Below are 22083 nucleotides of genomic sequence, written 5' to 3' on the forward strand. Positions count from 1 at the left end.
GATCTTCCATTGCAGGTATTAACTGAAAGTTCATTTCTGTCTGAGAAATGAAGGTACATCAGCTGTTGAATTAATCCAAGAAAAAATAGCAGGTGCTTCTTGCACATGTTGCCTGTGATTCTGAACCTATCCAAATAGCAGCAGATCTTTGTATCATGGATATTCTGACCGGCCTCTTTTTCCTATTCTGTGATCAGTCTTTTTTTTCCTAGGCATGCATCAAACGCAAAAATACTAAAATGACCACTTTTCATATTCTACACATAGGAGTTAGATCCTGTGTTTGCCTGGTATGCGTCACATCTCAATGATGGAGAGAGAAGGAAATAGGAACTCTGGCGCGACAATACAAATATTGGGATTAACAGCAATCCTTTCCTTAGAGTAAAGTAGAAGTAACTTTTGAGGGTGGGGATTAGTGCAATTAGTAATGATTTATAGTAAAAAAATTGAGCTATTATTAAGCTCAGGAAAAATCTAAGTCTCCAAAGGTCTGTAGAACAGCCATTTATAGCTTTGAATGTCTTTCCAAATGGTGTTTTCTACATCAGTTACCAACAAGCATTTTTATCTAACAGGAGATACTAAAGATGCTGCCTGGAGTTTTTGAAAACATAAAAACAGTTCTGAGAAAGAGGTATGACCTGCATCCCTCAAAGCAGTGTTTAACTGCCTACATTACTTGACATTCAAAGAACAAAGGTTTGCAAAGGAGAGACTGATAAGGTACTAATACCTGCATGTAGGCTACATCTGAGAGTGTGCCAGAATTTGTCTGGGAGAAGGCGGAAGACAGACAATATAGATTGCTGTATTTTTCATCAAGTGGTTTGTACCATCTGTATATATTTTACATGTGCCTTTTGAGAGGTAAGGAGTGTAACTTAGATCCCCCTAGGCTTTGTTCTCTGCCTCTACACCTACCATTTGGCATAAGATGTAGCCAGTAGAAGAAAACTAAGGTTGTTGGGACTTTTTTCTTGTCTTAGTTGCAACAGCTGCTAAACAGATGTACGGGCTGACATGAGTTCTGCCAAAAATCTCTTCCAAGTCTCCCACCCATTTTCCACCAAAGAGAAGCTAGTCAGGTGATATGAACAGAGACCTGAAGGTCAGAAAGAGATGGGAGCTCCCAATCCTGGCTCTATAGAGACTGTTAAAAAGAAACAATCAGAAAACCTAAATTTACCACTTTACAAATTAAAACAACCAAAATTTCTAAAATTATTATTATTCCGAGTAGTATGATGTCAATAGGAAATAAAAGGCAACCTGTACATGAACCACAGCAGAGAAAGTCAGATGACAGCAAGAGTTCATAACTGGCGTTCACCTAACTGGCATCTACGTAAGTCTCTTTTTAGATATCTTTTCAATATCTCAAATGCATTAAGCAAAATACCATTGTCTTGCTGGCCAGATCTTTGCTGAAACAGATTTCCTAGGATTACAGTTGTTCTGTTGCATGAATCTCAGTGCTGAGAGGGAGTAAGCTTTCTGTGTACCTGTCTCAGGTTCCTGCGTACCTCTCCAACTTTTGCTTTCAGCAATATTTGAATATATCGTGGGTTTTTTCAGAGTATCTTGACTATTTCATATGCATTCAATGACATTCACAACAAATAAATAAAAACCTGAAACTTTTCCACTGAGTCAGTCTGCTGGTGAAATCATACTGCTGACAAAACTGTGGCTGCCAGGCATTTACTCTCCAGCATTGACTTAAAGGTAGTATCCAGCAATGGCAGAAATGTCTAAATAACCAGTTGTCCAAGCATGCTTATATTAGCACAAGATCTGTGTGGGCTAGCATTGCTAGCAGTGCTGAATCCTCTATGCTGACAAAGATGAAGGACAAATATTACTCGTGCAGTTACATTTCCCTTTCCTTACATCAGTATCCCAGGAACCTGGAATTTAGATGCTAACCACATTTGTAAATTGGGAATTCAGAACCATGAGTATTAACCTGAACGATGACTTGGCTCATTATGGTTTTACTGGCTGTACGGTAACTCTGTTTTCCTCATTGAACCATCTGCTTGAAGAAAAATTTCTTGTGTTAGAAGTTTCAGTCACTTACAGAGATCAGTATCCTCCTGAGAGATGTTTGGATGGGTAGTCCTGAAGTTTTTCCCTTTGACCATTCATAATAGCAGTAGCTACCAAGTTTTTACACCTTTGACCCCACTTTCTGTTGCATTGCCAGGCTTATGTCTTCATTTCTGGTATTGAATTTTCAATATGGTGTCAGTGTCATCTGTAGGTGCATTACTTTCATTTAAGGTTGCAACCTTTAGTTTGGAAACCAAGTGAGCCATGGATCTTTCTTACAGAAAGTACTGACACGGGAAGACTTCTTGGCTCATGGCCTCACATGGGCACAGGTTTACCAAGATAGTTAAGAGGACTTTAGCAATGACTTGCATGCTACACGTTTCTGTGTTGTACTCCAGATAAGCAGTATGCACACCCACCTGCTTTCAAACACGTATGAAACACGTCTCTGGCGGTATAAGAATGGTAAGTCCAAAAGCTAAGAAAAATGAGCTAGGTATCTCTCTTCAGTGATTCATTGGAATGCTGATATAGGGGTTTAAGTAAGTTCAGGTCATCTACATAGTATTTGGACCTTATGATGAGGCAATTTCAAGGAAAAAAGCAACATGCAATGGAAAAATGTAGAGAGAAGTTATAGTGACTCTAGTTTGCCAACTAGTATGAAGGAAGAAATGTGAACTTCTAAGTTCAAGGTGGTTTTGATCTGTCAGGTTTTCTATGTTGAGTTTGCATAATGGACCTTGGCCCCACACTGTAGTCAATGGGTGTGCCATTTAATGGGGTCCTATCCTAGAAAATCCCTACTCCAGTTGTGGCTGAACAGTTCCCAAACCCACTCAACAACATTGGTGGATACCCTCAGTCATACACACCAGCAATACAACCATGTCTGAAGCAAAGTTCTGTGTGTCATGTCAGCAAAAGTTAAGAGGTTTGGTGATTTGAATCCATTAGCTTTAAAACATTTAAATTAATGACTATAGCACTGAGTCAAACATCAACAGTTCTCATTAAAAAAGAAAAAAAGTTCCCTTGCAAGCAACAGAGTAACTGACAAAAAGTGGAAACATAGATAGCTGACTGTAGTTTTGAAACCAGACCCACTGGCCAGTTGGACACTCTCAGGCATGTCGATGATTCATCTGACAGAATCCCAGGGAGTGATTTCTTGCGGGCCTGTTCATTTGGATGTTGATGCAGGTTTCTATTTAAATCAGCAGCTGAAGTGTGAATTTATCTGTGACATTTTTAAGATGATTCATGAGGCCAGAATTTGACTAATGATACTCCTACTGATCTCCTGCTAATTTTGGATTTATAGGTGTTGTATCATACCCAAACTTATAAATGTCTGGTCTTTTTTTTTTTTTTCCCTTTCCGCTCTCTCTTTCTCTGTTTTCTATTTTTTTTCTTTTTTTTTTTTTACAGTTTGATCTCTTTTCATTTTTTTAAACAGACTTCACTGACAGCAACAGAATGACTGTCACTGAGTTCAGTAGTTTGGCTCAGGACCAAATGTACCTGTGTCTGAGAGTAAAAGGAATGAGGAGGGTGGTAATGAAACTTTCGGCAAAGTTCCTCTGATTGTGTTCCTTAGGTAATGAGCTATAGTGGTAGCAAATTTCCTATACTGATACCAGCTGTGGCATAACCCCCCTACCTGCACCTTGGCATAAGTAGGAGGAGATCCCATTATCACATGGGACGTGCTTACCGATTTCTTTTTGATATGTGTTGAATTTCCTATGCTTTGTCTGTTACTTTTCCCTGAAAGTGTAACTGGACTAAACCTTAAAGTGTGTTCTTTAAAATAGAGCTGTGGCTTAAAGTACTAGTGAAATGATAGGAGAGAGAGATTCTTGAAGTACTACTCATTAAGACACTAGTCAAATGATACACATCCTGTACTGGTTGGATGCACTGAGAGTTGCCAGAGTTGGGAAGGAGTTGAAGCTTTGCAGAAACTCTACAGAGAACTGTTAGGAAATGAAACACTGCAAGGTTTTAAGCTAAAGTTTGACGTGCATGAATGGAAGCAGCAGCTCACGTCTGTCAGAATTACTGCTGCTTTCCAGTGAAGAATCCATAGGTATGAAAGCAAGGGTATGTTTCTGAGAGAAGAATGTTTGAAGAATGTAATTTAAGTTCGTTGTTATCTTTGGGCTTGTTTCCTATTTAGCTGTACACTTGTCATTACTTCCATTTTTTTATCTTTTTTTTTTTTTTCAGATTCCCAGGAAGGAAACTACAAGTCAGAGGTCAACAGTAAACCCAGGAAGGAAAGGACAGCTTTCACAAAGGAGCAAATCAGAGAGCTAGAAGCAGAATTTGCTCATCATAACTATTTGACCAGGCTGAGGCGATATGAGATAGCAGTAAACCTTGACCTCACTGAAAGACAGGTACTGATGCAAAATAACGGAGTTTAAATGCTTGCCCAATATTAGTAGCTCCTCACAGTAGAGCTCTTGTTTATGTTACTAAAGATATGTTGATATATCAGATTGAATGTTTATAGCAAAATGATATACACTTATTATCTCTCTGTTATACAAGTAATTTATATTTTTATATGTACCAGCTATGGATTAGTTTCATCTAGTAGGCAGAGATGGAAGATAAAAGCACGAGTAATATATCTGTTAAACTGGTGCACATCTTTTCTAATCTGTCTACACTGATGTGGCTGAAGAAGTGATAAGTCCCAAATACCGCATGCACAAGCAGTTGATTTGCCTGCATGCAACAAATAGGAGCATCTTGGTTTAGTCTATTAAATATATGCAGTTGCCATTTGTCCAGAGTTTCTGAACATCCTGTTTCCAGATGGCAGCAAGAACGGGAACACCAGCAAAACTGGAATACAGGCATTTTTAACCACTTTATCTTACCCTGCGCTGTGAAAGCAGAGGAGACAATGGAATTTCTTATCACTGTTACTGGTTTCCTGCTCTCCAAACCCTGGTCCGGGAACCACTTCTGCACGTGCTCAAGTTTCATCATGCATGTTGTCACATTGATTTCTAATGGAAATATTCATGTTAAGCATGTACTGAATTGTTTCAGAATCTCATCCCAACACACTAAATAGGTAGTCAAGTCACATTTTAAATAATAATTACATCAACATACACATTTAAAAAATGTGTTTTAGTAAAGACATTTAGAATACTGGACTCAAGTACACCAAATCTGATGAAATGTTACCTACAGTTTTATCATTAAAATTGAAAGCTTTTTGCCCACTGATAGACAGCCTTTTTTCAGGAATCAATATTAGATTGAGGGATTGTTTTAGATACAATCAGTAAGATGATGATATATTTAAGGGAAGGTATCGAAATAGCACCGTGATTTGTTAACTCTAGAGATGAGAAGTTTTGCTATTTTATTGAGTTTCATTAACACCTGCTATAAGTAGATATCTCAGTGAAAATCCAGCCTTTTCTATACATATAAACACATATTTACTCACACAAGCAAATGAAACAGTTTTTTTATTTAAAGACTTCTAGACAATGGCTGTCCCTTCCAGCTTGTCAAGAAGCAGCCAGTAATCTCTCTTGTTTGACTTGAACATGTTGCCAGGTTCCACTGGGGTCATTTTCAGTTACTTAAATATGTTTGTTATATTTGTAAAGCACACCATTTTGTATCAAATAATTGATAAAATTTTGCCTTTTTCATTTCCGCTGACTAAGGTAAGCAAAGAAAATTAGATTAACTTCCACACCTGATTTTGACATCTAAGGGGAGGAGGAATGAATTATTGTCTCAGTGACAAAAGTAGAGTTGGTGTGGAAATGAGCAACAATAAATAAATTTTAAAAAATATCTGCTGGCCATTGTGATGGCAATCTGTCAGCTGGATTCAAAAAAACACATCCCCATATTTAATAATGGTGAATTTGGTCTGGAATTTAACTATTCTCCCTGATAAATTCTTTATTCTTTTCTTCAAAGATCAAGTGGAATAGTACAACTAAATGAAGAGACAGTTCACTATTCTAAAGGAAATAGTTAAACTAAAAGCTTTTAACATACTGAAAAGGGACAGATACATATTGAATATTGTCTCTGGAGGAGAAAAGGCAGCTTGTGCTACAAGTGCAGAGAATTCATTTAAGTCATGGGAGCACTTGCTGTTTTCTAGCTGTCACATAATGTCAGTTCTAAGCATTCTGCTGATAATTGTGATAATTTCTATAGAATTACAATTAGTCTATCTAATTATGTACTCTAATTCTTCTCTGCTTCCCCAGATTATCACAGAGTGACAACTGAGCTGCTAGAGATAACTCCCTTCCTTCCTTCCTTCCTTCCTTCCTTCCTGTCTTCCTGCTTAAAGCCACCTTTGCTTAGAAAAGGAAAGCATTAAGATTTTTAGCTCGATAGAGTCCGGTTCTGTATCTTGCCACAATAAAATGGTCTGAGAGGAAAAAAAAATGATAGCATAAAAACTGTGTTGTTAATTGAAAACAACAAAAAAAAAATTGAGAGGAAATTTTGGACATATTTTTCAGTTTCTGAATCATAGTAAGCCAAGTAATGATGTCACTTCCAATGTTGTCAATTAGAAATGTCTCTTTTTTAAATCAAATATATTGCTTTGATGGAAAAATGGTCTAAATAGGCATGGAACTGGGTGTGGGTTTCCATGGAATATGGCAGTCTTCAGAAGTTGAATGCAGTAAATCAAAAGGCTTAACTCTTCTTGCATACTTGTTTTACATCAGTATTCCTTCAGTGACTTAAAAAAAATACTCCAGGGTGAACCTGGAGTGACACTAATATTTCTTTTTTTTCCAGTTAAGAGCCTGAACTGACATTCAGGACCTGTCTTTCCATCATTAGCAGAATGAGTGATTATTCTTGAGTGGGATAACAGCACTTATTTGCTTACTCACTACTGTTATTACTTTCTTTTACTAGCTGTCCCAACAGAGGAGATCATATTTGATACCTATCTTAAACAGATGCAACAAAAACAGTCCTTTCTCTAAAATTATTATGACTGAATTAAAATATATTGATGGAATTCCAAAAAAACACTCTCCAGTGAGGTAACATTTTTAGAAAATTACTATTTCTGGAACAGTTTTCCTTTACTATTTTTCCCCCCAAAGGCTTCATTGCAGGAAATGGTACTGATAGGCAGTAGTTACTTTGTTTGCAACAAATGAACACACAAGTGATAAACTCAATCTCATCACAGGCTGTAGACCTATTTGCGTTGGAAGCTCTCCTGATCGCTTATGAAACACTGAATTGGCACACAGAGAATTGAAACTTGCTTCAGATTATACAATGACAAAAACCAGCAGTGGGTATCGGGTGAACTAACGTATCTGCTCAGAGAATATGTTTGAGAGAAGACCTAACCCCTGATGGAATGAATTGTTTAGCATAATTGTTTTTACTAGGTTTCTAAAAAATGACAAGCATCATATTATTCAGAGGGCAGAAGAACACAAAATAATCTGGGGAAAGTATTGTTGGGTCATCCTAAAGTTACAACTTTCAGTTCTTTCCCAAGATGTGAGATAAATCACGGAGCTTATTATCTTAAGAAAGCTCTATCTTCCTCTTGACTACAGTGATAATTTCAACCATACGCCACAGCTTAAAAGAGGCACTAACCAACTAACACTTCATAATTACCTTTCTGGCATTTAAACAAGCTGTAGAAAAAAACATATGTCTGGCCATATTTAAAAAGCTGTATAAGGGTATTAAGGTTTTCTACAGTCATCAAAGTAAGGCTCCATTTGACTTTTGAAACAACTTACAAGATCAGTTCAAACATAAATGACTCATGGAAGGCCATTTCACAAAAATAATAATGAAAAAAACCCCTCACAACATATGGATCAGGAGAAAGAAGAAATCCTATCGCTCCCTAAAAAGGAAACCTGAGTTACAAGACAGGAGGATGAAATGAAATAAGTGCCTCAATTGCCTAGATATTAAGAGTGCACTTTGAGAGCATTATAAGCACATCTGGTGGTAGGATGGCTCTATTATGGTATCGTAAGAATTCCAGCAGTATAGGTACATATAATTCCTGCTCCATCTCTTATAGAGTGCACTCACAATCCCTGCTCAGCCAGCAGTTAATAATTTTCAGCTGGCAGGCCTCTATTATATCTTGAAGAGCCAGTTAGACTAAAAACTATCTTAGCTCCCTAGATATTTGCGCATTCTTGGCTTTTTTGTACATCCAGATAAACTTGGAGAAGGTTCCATGCAAACTTTTTAATATCTCGCTGTGGGATGAGGAGAGGAAGCAGCTGCAGTGGGGTATCAGAGGCGTGGCACAATGGACATTTTTATGGAGTTGGTCCTGCCAAATATAGAAAGAGTAGGAGATCTTTCCACCTCGCAAGATCTTTTTGCATGGAGCTAATCAAAAGAGTAATGTTGCAGTTCTGCAGGCTAGCTAAGGTTACCGGAATAAACAGTCCAAATATGTAATGCTTCTGTTTGCCAACATAAACGGAAAATCCCACCTAGTCAGATTAAATTCTGCTGATGGCAATGAGAAGGTTTATTTCTTCTTAACTTTAATTTCCAATACCCGCCCAGAAGCCACCAATCATTTATAAAAGGCCTGAAGCCATTGACTTTGCATAGACAAAGGGCAAATTTTTGTCAAAATGAAGACTGCTTTTGCATCTGCACACGGGATGAGTGACAAAGGAAGAAGCTTTGTAATGTCTTTTTCTACCAGAAAGAGAAGAAGGCAGCATTATTATTTAAATGCCTTTGGGCAAAGTTGGTATAGTACATAGGGCAATGGGGCCATAACCCACACGGTAGCACTGCATTGTTATGACTATACAAATAATAGATGAAGGTTTCCATTAGAAAAGTTTCCTCCAGACCAGGTTATCTCAATCCTTCATCACAACTGACTTCATTAAAATCCTTTTCAGCATCGCAGAGCTCAGGGGAGGCTAATCACTGCATTTTTTAGACTTGACTGGTAAGGTAAGAGTAGCTCCCCTTAGTGACCTGGGTGAGAAACCAGAGAGTTGAGTGTTCCTCAATTAGGTGTTTGTTCTGAACCACCTCTGGAAGAGTCAATGTCTCTCCGTGCATCACACAGTATGACTAGTTTCCTACTTTAGGAAGCTAGATTTCTAAGGTTAGGTGGTGAGATTATTCCCCTGTATACTTTCAAACAAAATCAAACAATGGATTGATAGGACAAGCTTGACCATATCTGCGTGATTTATTGTGCTGTCACGTCTTCCCTGAAAGGCAGCTGCTCATTCCAAGTTTCCATGTGTTAAGCACTCTCTATACACACTATAATAATGAGCCTGTGTGGCTTGAAATCCTTTGGATTGCTTGTTTTATTTAAAGTAACACTCTTAATAAAATAAAACTCACTAATACTTTTATATTTGTCTTGAGCAAGATAAATACCAGCAGTAAGAGTTACTGTGCTAACTCAGTTTGTTCTTTCTTAGGAAAGAATGCTCCTGGCAAACTTAATTATAACTCGTGCATAATTTTGATCTATACGATAATTCTTTAAAAAAAAAAGCACATGGCAAAACTTCAAACAGCGTATTTACTTTTGCAGTATTGATTGAATTCAAACAAGCAATTCCATGTGCAAAGATCCAAGTGCCTCAAGCTGTTAGCTGTGAATGGACCCTACACCTGCAGAGAAACCCTGTGGGGTTCAGGGTGGGGAGAAACCTCTGTCTGTGCCAAGCTGCATATGTGACATAGACAGAAATATTAGCAGCTCATACGGCTGCTTTTACAAAGTGTGTAAGGCTCTGCTGTCCCCTACCCCTACCCTTTCTTAGACACAAGTCAGGAAAGATGCGGCTTCTTCTGTCACCTGTTTAAGGAGATAGGAGTTTTTTAGGTTTGTCATTTATGGTCACTTTAAAAAACAGAGAGAAGAAATCAGTGAGGAAAAAACGGTATTGCAGAGGTACAAATGAACATCTAGAATAAAGGAGATATTTTTTCATGCAGGGCATTGAAAAATGTAGAATCTCTTTCTGGTTTCACTAGTTCCTTCTCCTCAAGGCAGGCCCTGCTGAAAACAGCTGCAGCTTCTTGAGGCTTACTAGCTTTAAAACTGGATGTTGATTTTGAGGCAAGTCTACCATCAAAAGACTCAGGACTAGCTTGTTTTGGAAGGCAAAAAGGTCCCTCCAGATTTGAAGTCATGAACTGTGGAACTAGTTTAAGTGAATACGAATGAGGGTGCTTCTTACTTGGGCAGGGAGATGGCTTCCATAGCCATAGAGCCCTAGAGGATTGTCATGGGCAGGTTGTTTCTGCCGAGTCCCGCTTCTTGACATTTGCCTTTCTTCGTACTAAAGTAGTAGCAGAAAAAACCATCAACATACTCAGCCAAAAGCCAGCCTTGATTACCCACTGTCTTTTAACTTTCACACTCAGTTGACCTGTGCAAAATGGGTGCAGAATGATGCATGTTAGGATTTTTTTCTCATGAAATAAAATGCTCTACATGTGAGTAATTCATGAAGGTAAATGCCTATACAAAGAGGCAAAGTTTAGCTGAAGGCGATCTTCCCCACAAATTAGTTTTACACCATGTGTTTCTTTTGTAGATTTCTATATATATGCAAAGAAATTGGATGAAGGTAGACTCTAAAAACATATATTATAGGAGAATAATTAGAGGGAGTTCTAGCAGCAGCCCCACAGATTGCCTTTCTTTGCCTCTGGACAAAAAAGAGAGACTAATTTTATAAAAAATACTCCCTTAGATTATGTACAACAAGCCAGTAGGAGGAAAGAACCTGAAATAGTGTGTCCCATTCTGCTCAAGGTATGTTAACGCTGAAGCCTAGTTAAGAGAGGTTTTTGAATAGGGAAGGTTAGCTGTTTGACCATGAAATTAATTTTGAAGATCACTGGTGGAGAAGGTGGCAGTTCTTTGGATGGAGTAGAGGGAGGTAAACTGAGTGCTCTCAAAGACTTCTGAAACTGGAATGAAATACTCCTATCACTGCTCTCCTCTGAAATATAATGTCTATTCCATCTCTGTCTAAACGTGGGAGGTAGAAAGGAGAATGTATCACCTAAGCAGTACCCAAACCTCAACTGACTTCTATGTAACGAAAAACCAGAACTCACTCCTACACCTTCCTGGGTGCCAAAAGCTCCAGCTGTCCTTTGTGCACCTGCCAAAACCTCCCCTTTTTCTCAACAGCTGCTGCAAAGTACTTGTGCACATTCAGTGCAAAGTCCTGTAATGTAACACGGAGCAGATTGCTTTGAATCAGTGAGCAGGTGACTTAAGCAATTTTGATCAGAAGGTTCTGGTACCATTCATTAATTTCCAAAGAAAAGTCAATTTTCTCCAATTCAGGTATTTTGGTACTATTTCATAATAACTAAGAAGACATTTAATACTCAGATTTATTTAAACTGGTTTTAAGATCAACACATATTTAAGATTTTTAAGAGGGTTTTTTTTGGAATAGAAATTGGAATTCCTTTAAATCATATAAGGAAAAAAATTAAGTTTAATTGAATAAAACTACCTTAACTTACTCTCCCATGTATCCAGCATGACTGAAATCCAGCTGAACTATTTAAAATCTTATGTTATCTTTAGTTACTGAAGTGAACTGATAACTCTGACTACCATCTCTGCAAATATTTTAAACTAATAGATTTGATTCTTCCAACCCTTATATTTATTCATAGTCTGGAACAGGAAAAAAAACTTTCCTGGTTTTACATTCCTATTTGCTTTTATAAGTTTGTTGAACAAATTATCACAAAAATACTATTTTTATACATGCGAAAAAGGTAAGTTTCAACTGTATAACACCAGTGATTTCTGTAAAGTTCAGGAGTTTGACTTTCTTTAAAACTTGGCAGCATACGTGTACTATCTAAAAATAACAGGAATATTTTCAGAGCCAAGGAAAGTTGAGAAGTAAACTTTTCAATTTTTTTACTTTTGAAAAGTCAGGGTTATTTTTTGTTATCCATATGTTTGTCTGCATTAGAGGAAAGTAAATAGACAGATTAAAAAAAAAAAAAAATTTAAAAAATGGACAATGGCTGACCAGGGGCAGTATGCTTAAAAGGCTTGGTGATGTGGTCTTTCTGACACATCATTTAGGTATAATAAAACATGGAATTTGGGATACTGACTTCAAAGACTTATACTTAGAAATATGCATCCCTTGTAGCAAAATAATAGTTTCAACTGGCACAGTGCTCTTGTTTCTAATTTTTAAGGTTTGTGAGATATCAGGCCTCAAATTTTAATCTCGTTTGGGACTTGTGCCACTAAAATCTGGAATAGAAAACCTAATTTTAGGAAAGAATCTTTCATTTCAGAAAAGAGCTTTTTTAAGAAGAAATGTTTTTTTTCTTAAAAGAAGAAAGACAGCAGGCGGTGCAACTAAGGTAGTTTGAATTCAGTCATGCTTTCATTTTTCAGACAAGAATGTCTTTATTAAGAAATACTCATTAATTATAGAAGGTTTCTGTTTAGTTTTTCTCTGTAAGTACAGAATTCTAAAATCAAAAGGAAGTATCTACATTCTATAAAGCATGGTAGAAGTCAACTACTCTTAAAGTTAATGTGACTGAAGGTCTCTGTTGAAGTAGTATTAAATCAAAAGTTTAGGTGATATGCTCATCTGGAACCAAAATGATGCATTGATGTCCACATCATGAAGTTGTGGTTGACAACTTATTAAAGATAAGTATTAAAGATATACATGCAAGAGAGCATATAATGTGGCCCTTAAGCCTACTAAGGACCTATATATCATAAGTATATAATGATTACTTTAATAATGTAGACACTAACAATGTCAAACCCCTAGTTTTGAATCTCCTCCTGTGATTCCTACAGAGTAGACCTTAAAGCAAATTGGTCACAGTAAAAACATTTCTCTTGTACATCAGGAGATGCGCAATGTGAAATCATTTACTCGTATCTTAAGTAACAGTCTAATCATCAGATGTGGAGATGCAGATGCTAAACAACTTGTTGACTAAGGGAAAAGAAACTGTGCTTTCGTGCCAGTAAGCAGATGTGCTCAATAGACTGGCTCATAAGTGCTGATTTAGAAACAGCTGTTAATGCTACCATCGTCTTTAATATAGTTCATTTCCCTCCACTTCCTTTGTTTTCCATGCATACATATGCTTGCTCTATACAGTTAAGTGTGCTAGTCAGAGGGTGGAGCAGAGGGAGTGCATTTTAATAAATAATAGGCAATCAGAACCTGATTCTGGGAAGTGGTGAGGACTCTCAGCTCCTGCTAGAGCTAATTTAGTCTTGAAGAACAGCATAAAAAGGTTCATAAAAGCTACGGTATCAAGTTTGTCATAGTAGATCTTTAAACTTCTTTAGAAGGAAATAATTTTTTGCAAAAGTTGTAAATGGCGCAAGCAGGTTCTTTCACTGGAAAAAAGTTCAAGAGTTTTTCAAGTTCACTTCAGTAAGGGCTTTTTCTCTCTCCTTTATTTTTATTTTAATTTTTCCTTTATTTTTCTCTCAGTCGTTCTGTCCTTTCTCGCTTTCTCTCTTTCTTTCATTCTCTCTCCTCTTTCTTTCTCCTCTCTCCTTTTTGTTTCTTAGGGTGTTTTGTTCTGATGCACGTTTTGTGCAACACCTGTAAGTTTCAAATGACTTGTGTGTTTGAAAAGCACAGTTTTCCATGAATCCAGATAAACTGACACTCTGAAGTACTTCACACAAAGTTTGCTTCACTTCCTTCCCATTACTAAAATATAGATGGATCGCGTATCAGTAACAACTATATCCTCCATAATTGACTCTTCAGCTCCAAAGGAAGTTCAGAATTCCAGTACCTGAATTCGATCTCTAGAGGAAATAACAAGTGAAGGACCTGTCTCATATTATTAGCATATGAGCATTAAAGACTTCATCTACAGTCCATTGAACTCGATGGAAAAACTCACACTGACATTAGTGTACTTTGGATCAGATCAAAAGTGGATTTCACTACTTTATAATGGAGGACATAAGAAATATATATAAAAAATACCTAACATATTCCCTCATATAACAGTCCCTCTGTACATGAATGCACCAAATGACATCAAAATAAATGTATAATGTTTTCAATAACAAACTTTACTATAATTGATTTCTAGCTTTTGAAAATAATCTTTCACATAACAGATAAAGAAATTTCTTATTTGATATTCTCTAAGTAAATCAGATGCAGATTATTTGAAGTCATTAATAAAAAGGCCTAAAGCTGGTTTTTTACTTTTTTTTTTACCTTTTTTTTTTCATTTTAAAATTGTTACTATTTTCTCTTTATGGGAAGCCTGACAGGCTATATGCCAGTCAGTAGTATATATTCTCCTATGGGAGTGCCAGGGTTATTCTCCTTCCCCTACACTCAAGAAAGTGCATGCAAAGGTAGCTGGAGTCCTTTTAGTCCTACTTTCCTTAAATGCCGTGTTTCCCACACAGTGGGTCAAATCCTCTGAGGAATTTATACATGTATCTTGCACTTGTTCTTGAAAAGGGAAATCATTGTCCTTCAATTGATTTATATAAATTAATATACAGACACTGATTTGTATCAATTAATATACAGACGCTGACCTAGACTCGTCCCTGGTGCAGGCATTTCAGGGCATGGTCAGATGAGCTAGTCTGAAGGCAGATGATCTGAATGAAGAGATACTCCCCAGCCTGTCCTCAGCTACTCATTAGCTGGAAGCTGGTGCCACTCAGTTCTCCTGGGTTTAACACTCAAGGAGAGACTGCTCTCAACTGTGGTTTTGTGAAGTGACCTGAATTAGAAAAAGCAGCAGCAGCAAAATATTGTAGAAAAAAATGGAAAACAAAAAAGAACAATTTATTAAATTGGACTCAAAAAAGTCAAGCGAGCAGATGTGAGAGTTTAGCTCTGTCTGTGATAGGAGAACAGAAATGAGCACCTGCATCAGGAGCCAGGCAGCAATCATCCTGCTCACATCTGTCCCAGCCAGAACAGTTTCTGACAATGACTGTAGGAGTATTAGCTTCAGTTTCTCAAGTATCCAAAAATGAAATGGATGCATCTGGAAGGTGGTTTGCCTGGATCTCTCCTGTTCCACTAAGTTAAAGTGGGTTGAATCCATGTCGTGCATTGAAATTTTTGCTTCAAATGCATCACTGTTATTTTTCTTGAAATCACTTTTTGTGTACATTATTATTTTGTTTTAGGCTTTCAATGCTGTGACTTATTCCATGAATTTTCAAGGATGTAAAGATATCCAGAGAATTGCTTAGCCCTTTTAAACATCACTCCAAGCCTGTTATTTCTTCTTATTGAATAAAATTCTCTGGTCCCTTATTTCAGAAGAAGAGTGATAATATTCTGTGGTACTGGGTTGAATCCAAAGTCTATTATTTTTGATGTTTAGATTATGACTGCAGTTGCATCTACTGCACTGTCTGCACTTTTACAAGAGAAACTTCATTGTCTTAAAAAACAAAAATAAACAAAATGACATCTTAACTTCCCCCGGAAAGCTGCCAATGCTGTACTAATGCTGTACCCTTTTGAAGACACTGTTTCCATGGACACCTCTGATACGTGACCCGCGTATGATAATTCCCAACATCACAGCAGCCAGTAATAAATACCTTCCCCTTTACGCTCATTTCACTTTACAAGCCAGATTCTTTGGCTCTGATGAGTTGACTAAAGGAAAGGAATTGCTGTGCTTTGAGGCTCTTAACTAACCTGAAATCATTTTGTTCTGTTCCCAAGTGATTGGCTTTAACAGCTCACATTGACTTTAACAGGAATATAGAGTACAAAAAAATAAATATACCTCTCTTCCTTCCCACATACGTACATACAGATAGTGACGTTAACTATCAGTTCAATTGTAGTAAAATTTTAATGTAAAATTCAAAGTGATAGTAAAGGTTAAACACTGCAATGTTTCCTGGATGTATAAGACAGATTCAGCAAAACAGCATTTTTGTGGCTCTATTACTCATGTTGTACAATATGTCCTGCTGTGCCTGTTCCTTGCTGTTTCTTTTAAAACTCTGAAACATATTCTGCTAAACGCAGCAGAGGATACACCGACATTGCAAGCTTTCTTGCTTTCTTTTCAAGTGAAAAGTTGCAGACATTGTTTATTTTTCTGTGGAACCTTCATGTGAAGATCTGCACAGACAAACACGCATGAGATTTTTTAGCAACTTTAACTCTAAATGGATCAAACTCAACAATCCTCTATTCATACTGGTTTCAGTGACAATATTTTAAGTTGATTTGAAATCAGCCTTTAATCTGGTCTAATATATTTGACAGATGCTATGAACGTCTTTTTTTTTTTTTTCTTTTCTTTTGGCTAGTGAAAAAAAAGTCCTTGTGGTTTGCAGTGCTGGTACTTTAGAACCGTGCAAATAATTTAGGTTTACTTCCCCCCCCCCATATTTATATACAGAGAAGGGAATGAGGGGAAATGAGTTTCAGCTGGAGTGAAATCTTGGGGTTTAATGTGTCTTAAACACAGATACATTTTTAACCTTTCATGCTATGAATTTCTTTTCCATTCTCATCTGAAATTATTTACTGATTTTGATTCAAATTTATAAACGTCTTGTCCTCTGGCTTTGGGGCTATTTGTTTGTCTGAAAAATTTGACCAGGGTCTATGGCTAAATGTAGTAAAATTGAGGATCAGTCAACTAGAATCATTTAAATACATTTGTGAAATAGACAGGGAAGTTGTAAGTTTTGACAGTAAGAAGTGCTCTTTCAGATACTTCAGCAAGTTAAAAAAAAAAAGGCTTTTAAAATGCTCCACCTGAAACTTACCACCGGTTTACAGAAACAAACAGGCAGAAAGCAATGCAAACTCTTCAGTGCAAGTTCCTTTCCAAAGTAACTACCCTCCTTTGAAGGGTAATTAATAGCAGTATAAGCACGAAGGGCAGTAGCATGGATCTCTGCCAGCAGCCTGGGCTCTCTGTTACACGAGAGGTAGGTTCTTCTGTGCGGTCCCTTGATGGGTACCATTTGGCCTCTGTTTCTCTGCCTGTGAAATGGCATTAATACGTTTTTCAAGAGTATGTTAACTTTTTAATGTTTTCTAAAGGACTCTGAGACCTTCCTGTGGAGCTATCTGCTGCAGATAGCCTGGCTGCCTTCTTTCCCTCCTTTCCCTCCTTTGCAGTCATTACCCTTGCATCCCAGGGTTCACGTCCTATCCAAAACTGGATCGCCTGCTCCTCAGGGAAGGCTTGCTAAGCTTTTTACCATACAGACAGAAAGGCAGCGTGTTGCACATTGAAAAAACAGAAAAAACTCAAGTGCTGTGCTATAGCTAGGAAGATCATTATTCCCTTCAATGACCTCATCTTTATTTTCTTGTTTTGTCTTTCTTCCGCGAAGGTAAAAGTTTGGTTCCAGAACAGACGAATGAAGTGGAAGCGGGTAAAAGGGGGCCAGCAAGGGGCAGCAGCCCGGGAGAAGGAACTGGTGAATGTGAAAAAGGGCACGCTGCTCCCCTCCGAGCTCTCTGGCATCGGCGCAGCTGGTCTCCAGCACACGGGGGACTCACTAGCGAACGACGACAGCCACGACAGCGATCACAGCTCTGAGCACGCACACTTATGATACACAGAGAGAGTGTCCCAGCTCCGTTCTCAGGAAAGATGCTTTGCTGGCAAGCCTTACACAGGCATCGTTTACGTATGCAAGTGACTCTGGCAGTGATTTTTAAAGTTGTTATGGAAAATTCAGGCTTATTGTGTCTGCTTTTCTTGATTTTTAGATGGTTTACAGTAAGTGCCATGTCTTAAAGGTGCCTCAAGAGTGGAGAAGTGGAAGACAAACTTACTTTGAACATTCCAGATTTGTTTGTCATGTTTATGACAGCGGGCAGGTATTTTTGCTTTAGCTTGCACTGAAAATTACATTGCTCTCAACAGACGTTATATTCTGAAAACCACAGTGCCACAAAATCACTATCTAGTGGATAAGAAATGTATTTTAACTCTGTATATATTTACCTTACAGCATTTTCCTGTCTTCACTAATTTTAGCAATGCATTCATATTAGCTGATGGCAATAGTCACTCATGACAATAAATGGCTTTTTGTCTCTTTATTTTTGTTTTGTTTTTCCAAAGACATACAATACATGCAGATACTTTTGTTCAAGTAGAGAACAATACAATAGTGTCTGCTAGGACACGTCCTTGTATGACAGACAAAACAAACCTTATGTTGCATTTACTATCAACTGCTGCTAATAGGGTATTATTAAACTTACCTAGCTCCTCAATTCTTCTTATCTTATAACTGCAAAAATGATTTTTAGGATCATAAGGATAGTCCAGTAACCAGCCAAAAAATGTCATGTTCCACTCATGCTCGGTGGAAACTTCCCAAAGGATTATTCATTTCTACTTTGTCATAATTGAGTACATTGATAAATACTGACATTCTGCAGAAATATTGTCGCTTCATCTTCAGTTTAAAAAAAACCAGCAGATAAGCTGAAAGTTATTATCAACAGCTTATGTTGGTAGAAATCAAAATATGAAGGTAACTCAGTATTGTGTCCCATGTGTAAAATCAAGACACATTTTCTGTTATAAGCTTTTGTGTACATACAGGCAAATACCAAAAACCAAAATTTAATGCAAACCATTGATTGTACTTTGTAAAGAAATATGTTTAATAAATAATCCTTTTTAAATAATTCTGGTCTCTCTGCAGTGATTTCGTAGGATACTTAAAGTGTTTTTTGTAAAAGTCCTAAGCAGCTCTGCCTTTTTCGGGTCTTTTGGAACTTTGTCTGTCTGTGGACAACACAAAGCTATGTTTTCAAATTTAGGCTTTTAATCTTGGATAAGCCTTCTACCTTGATCCATTTGGGAAACTCTTTCCTTTACCAGGAAAAATGTATCTAGCAGCTAATGATGTCTTCAGCCAAAAACAACAAGAGTCTGTTCAACCATTTTTCCAGATTTAGAGCAAATATAAAGGGTTATTTTGTTGGACCTTGTTGAAAGGGAATAAATATCAGGAAGGGATGCATACTTATATTATCATGCCTTTGTTCAATAAAGCTGTTCAGGAGAAAAAAAAAAAAATCTCCAAAAAAATTCAGAGATGAATTGGACTGGGTAGTGTGATAGAAGGAGCTGAGTGAAAGAAAGAGCGAGCAAGAAATGCGCATATCCTAGTAAATGCTTGTGAGCATTCACTGGAGCTCTGCAATGTGGAGCAGTAGGACACCATAAAAGTTAAATGCGATCAAGAACTCTGTGTCTGTTTTCCAAATCCTTTCCACTATAGGTTTGATCTTTCTTGCACATTAATTGTTGTCATGATCATTTTAGTTTAAGATATCCAAGCAACGGGTAATTCATTTCTTTAAAGACTTCAGAGCATTTTATTGATTCCAGCAGTTAAGGGGTTTTGCATTTGTTTCTCAGTTCTTTTTCAAACGCCTTTGTCATACAAAATTGCTGAGAATGAGAGTAGGATAGAGAAGTAAGCCAACTGCTTGAGAATACTTGATATTTTTGATTTCATGGTTGGATGGGAAAGTTTTTTTGGGTGGTGGTGGCGATTACCAAAACAGGAAAAAAACCCAGTGATTCAGTCTAAAGCTTTTTATGCTTGGCTGTTTTTTCCTCCCTTTTAAATGAAATATAGCTAAATTTCAAAATGAAAAATTAGAATGAAAAGTTGAAAAAAGCATCTTGAATTTTCAAATAACCATTTTTAACAGTAGAGATTTAGTCAAATATAATGTGACTTGTTTTGCTAGTAAAGAGGGGAGAGAAGATTATTGTCTTTCAAATGCTCTGTTTGCCAAAAATGCCTTTTCAGGTTTGCAGAATTGTTTGTTGCTGTCTTTCACAAAAAATTTTAAGACTGAATCTGAAAAGGGATCATCCAAGTTTGAGTTGACATTTTACAAAACAAATGGAAGTGCTTTATTTACATTACCTGAAATGCTCCAGCAATGTGTTCCTAGCCCAAGGCATTTTGAGGTGTATTATTCTGTTAGCAGCACCGTGATTTGACTGGGATACTTGCCGTGAGGGACGAGCCAATATGTGTGATGATGGCAACCTGTGAGCCATAATAATCTCATTACCAGGAGTAATTTTTTCCTATTGAGAAAAATAGTCTTTTTCCATTTTCCTAGTTTTAACTGAGTCTGTTGAGAATTAAAGCACAGGTTGAAGAGCGAGAAACCCGTGCAAACGGATTTACAGTGCTAGGAGAATTTTTGTTTAGATAATTCAATGAACCTTCAAACAAAGGACCAAATTATATAACTTTATATTACAGAAAAAAAAGACAACTAACAAAATTGATCGTTTCCCATGCTTTAAAAACAGCTCAGACTTTGAATTTGGCTGTAAGGTGCTATCTGTATGTAGTAGCCTCTCAGATTACTTAAAGACCTCTGATGGCTTTAAACAACTCTTTTGTGGGTACATCATTGGTAAGTGCAATATGGTGCAGAGAACCCACACTGGCAGAAGTTGAAGCTACGAAGTCTAAGCACAGTGAGCTTCCTACCATGGTCTTGAAGGAATTTACTTACAAGCACAGCCCCACAGAAATACAGACATGCTTCTTCCAGATTTCAGCTAGCTCATATTCAAGCTACACATAGCAGCAACAAATGCCCTGTGCGTTAACTCCACTTTGTGGGTAAGTGGGTCTGCTCAGGACTCATCAATGCAGAGGATGTCTCATCTTGTTCTGAATACCCCAATTACTCAAAAACTGTCTTATGGAAGCCCCCGGGATCAATCACCTGCTGTAACATACTATGACTTTGTACCAAAGTTTTTTAGCATAATTTTGTTGCTGAAAACAGCTATGGATAAAGGCTTTTGAACTATAACTTGAAGGGTTTTTTTAATCTTCATTGGCTTATATCTGTCTGCAGATTAACAGAGGGTTCTTCTACCAATCTAGCCATATGGTATAGCTAAGACTATACCATTTAACAGATGGACAAAATCAAGCCCTAAGATTGTGATTTGCCCAAAGTTGTGCAGGCACTTGGTGGTAGAGTGAAATGTGATGAAACCTAGTTTGGTTTATTTATCTTTATTAGTTCCTGTTATTAAATAGTGGCTAATCACTTTTCATGACTTATTGTCAGTGAATCCTGCTTCTGAGGACTAATGATGTATTTTTGGAGTTACAGTAATTTTGATATCATATCTGTCCAGAGTTTACCTCTCTTTGATGTTCTGTTGTTAGCTATTGCTGAGACATACACAGAAATGTGTATTCTTAGGAAATATACACAGAAAATAAAATTGACTGTAAAAATGCAGTGATGTTTAACAGTTTAATTTTCAACATGATGGATAACAAGAATGCTTTTTTCTGCTGTCTCTGGGGTACAAGGCTATATATTATTTGCAGGGTTTCTTTCTCCTCCCTTATGACTGTTGAGTTTTTATTCAGTGATTTTGTTTAGTATGGCTTCATTGTTTTCAGATTTATGTTGAAAATAGCAGTTGAAGAGGTGTGGTTAAAATAACACCATTGCAAGCTGGCTGAATCTATTAAATCACAAATTGGAAGTACTTCGGGAATTTAATTAAATACTTACCTTTTCTTGACTTTCTCTTCTTTTCATCAGATCCAAAAATAGTCAAAAAAGGAGCACAAGAAGGAAAGACTCTATACCTATGTCTTTCCACCACAGGCCAAGTTTCAAGGTAGTTTATGTATCCTGCTTTCTTAAATGAAGGCTCTGACTGCTGCAATAATATTATTTGTACAAATAAAGAAAGAAACACCATTAGGACGTGCACTCTTAGTAGCTATGAGGAAACATAGTTATATAAGTTAGGGACAAAATGTCAGCTTGAGCCTTCATTTAGAATTTCCTGGCTTCAGTCAGTTTATGTCTCTTGGGTGAGGTTGTATTTAATAGAGTACATGCAGTATTTAAGATTGGCTACAAGATTCAAGAAATTTTAAAGAGTAATGTTTAACCAATTATGTACTGTAAT

General features: G+C 37.1%; 1 protein-coding gene across 1 annotated transcript in view; it reads left to right on the forward strand.

Annotated features, from left to right (window-relative positions):
* The window catches only part of MEOX2 (mesenchyme homeobox 2), a 57822-nt gene extending 36391 nt beyond the window's left edge, over positions 1 to 21431 (forward strand). Inside the window, exons 2-3 of the mRNA XM_075143650.1 lie at positions 4291 to 4463; positions 17468 to 21431. Of these exons, the coding sequence (XP_074999751.1) occupies positions 4291 to 4463; positions 17468 to 17692 (398 nt within the window). The 3' untranslated portion in view covers positions 17693 to 21431. The remainder of the gene's footprint in view (positions 1 to 4290; positions 4464 to 17467) is intronic.
* The last annotated feature ends 652 nt before the right edge of the window (positions 21432 to 22083 follow it).

The sequence above is a fragment of the Calonectris borealis genome, chromosome 2, assembly GCF_964195595.1.
Source record: "Calonectris borealis chromosome 2, bCalBor7.hap1.2, whole genome shotgun sequence".
Taxonomy (NCBI): domain Eukaryota; kingdom Metazoa; phylum Chordata; class Aves; order Procellariiformes; family Procellariidae; genus Calonectris; species Calonectris borealis.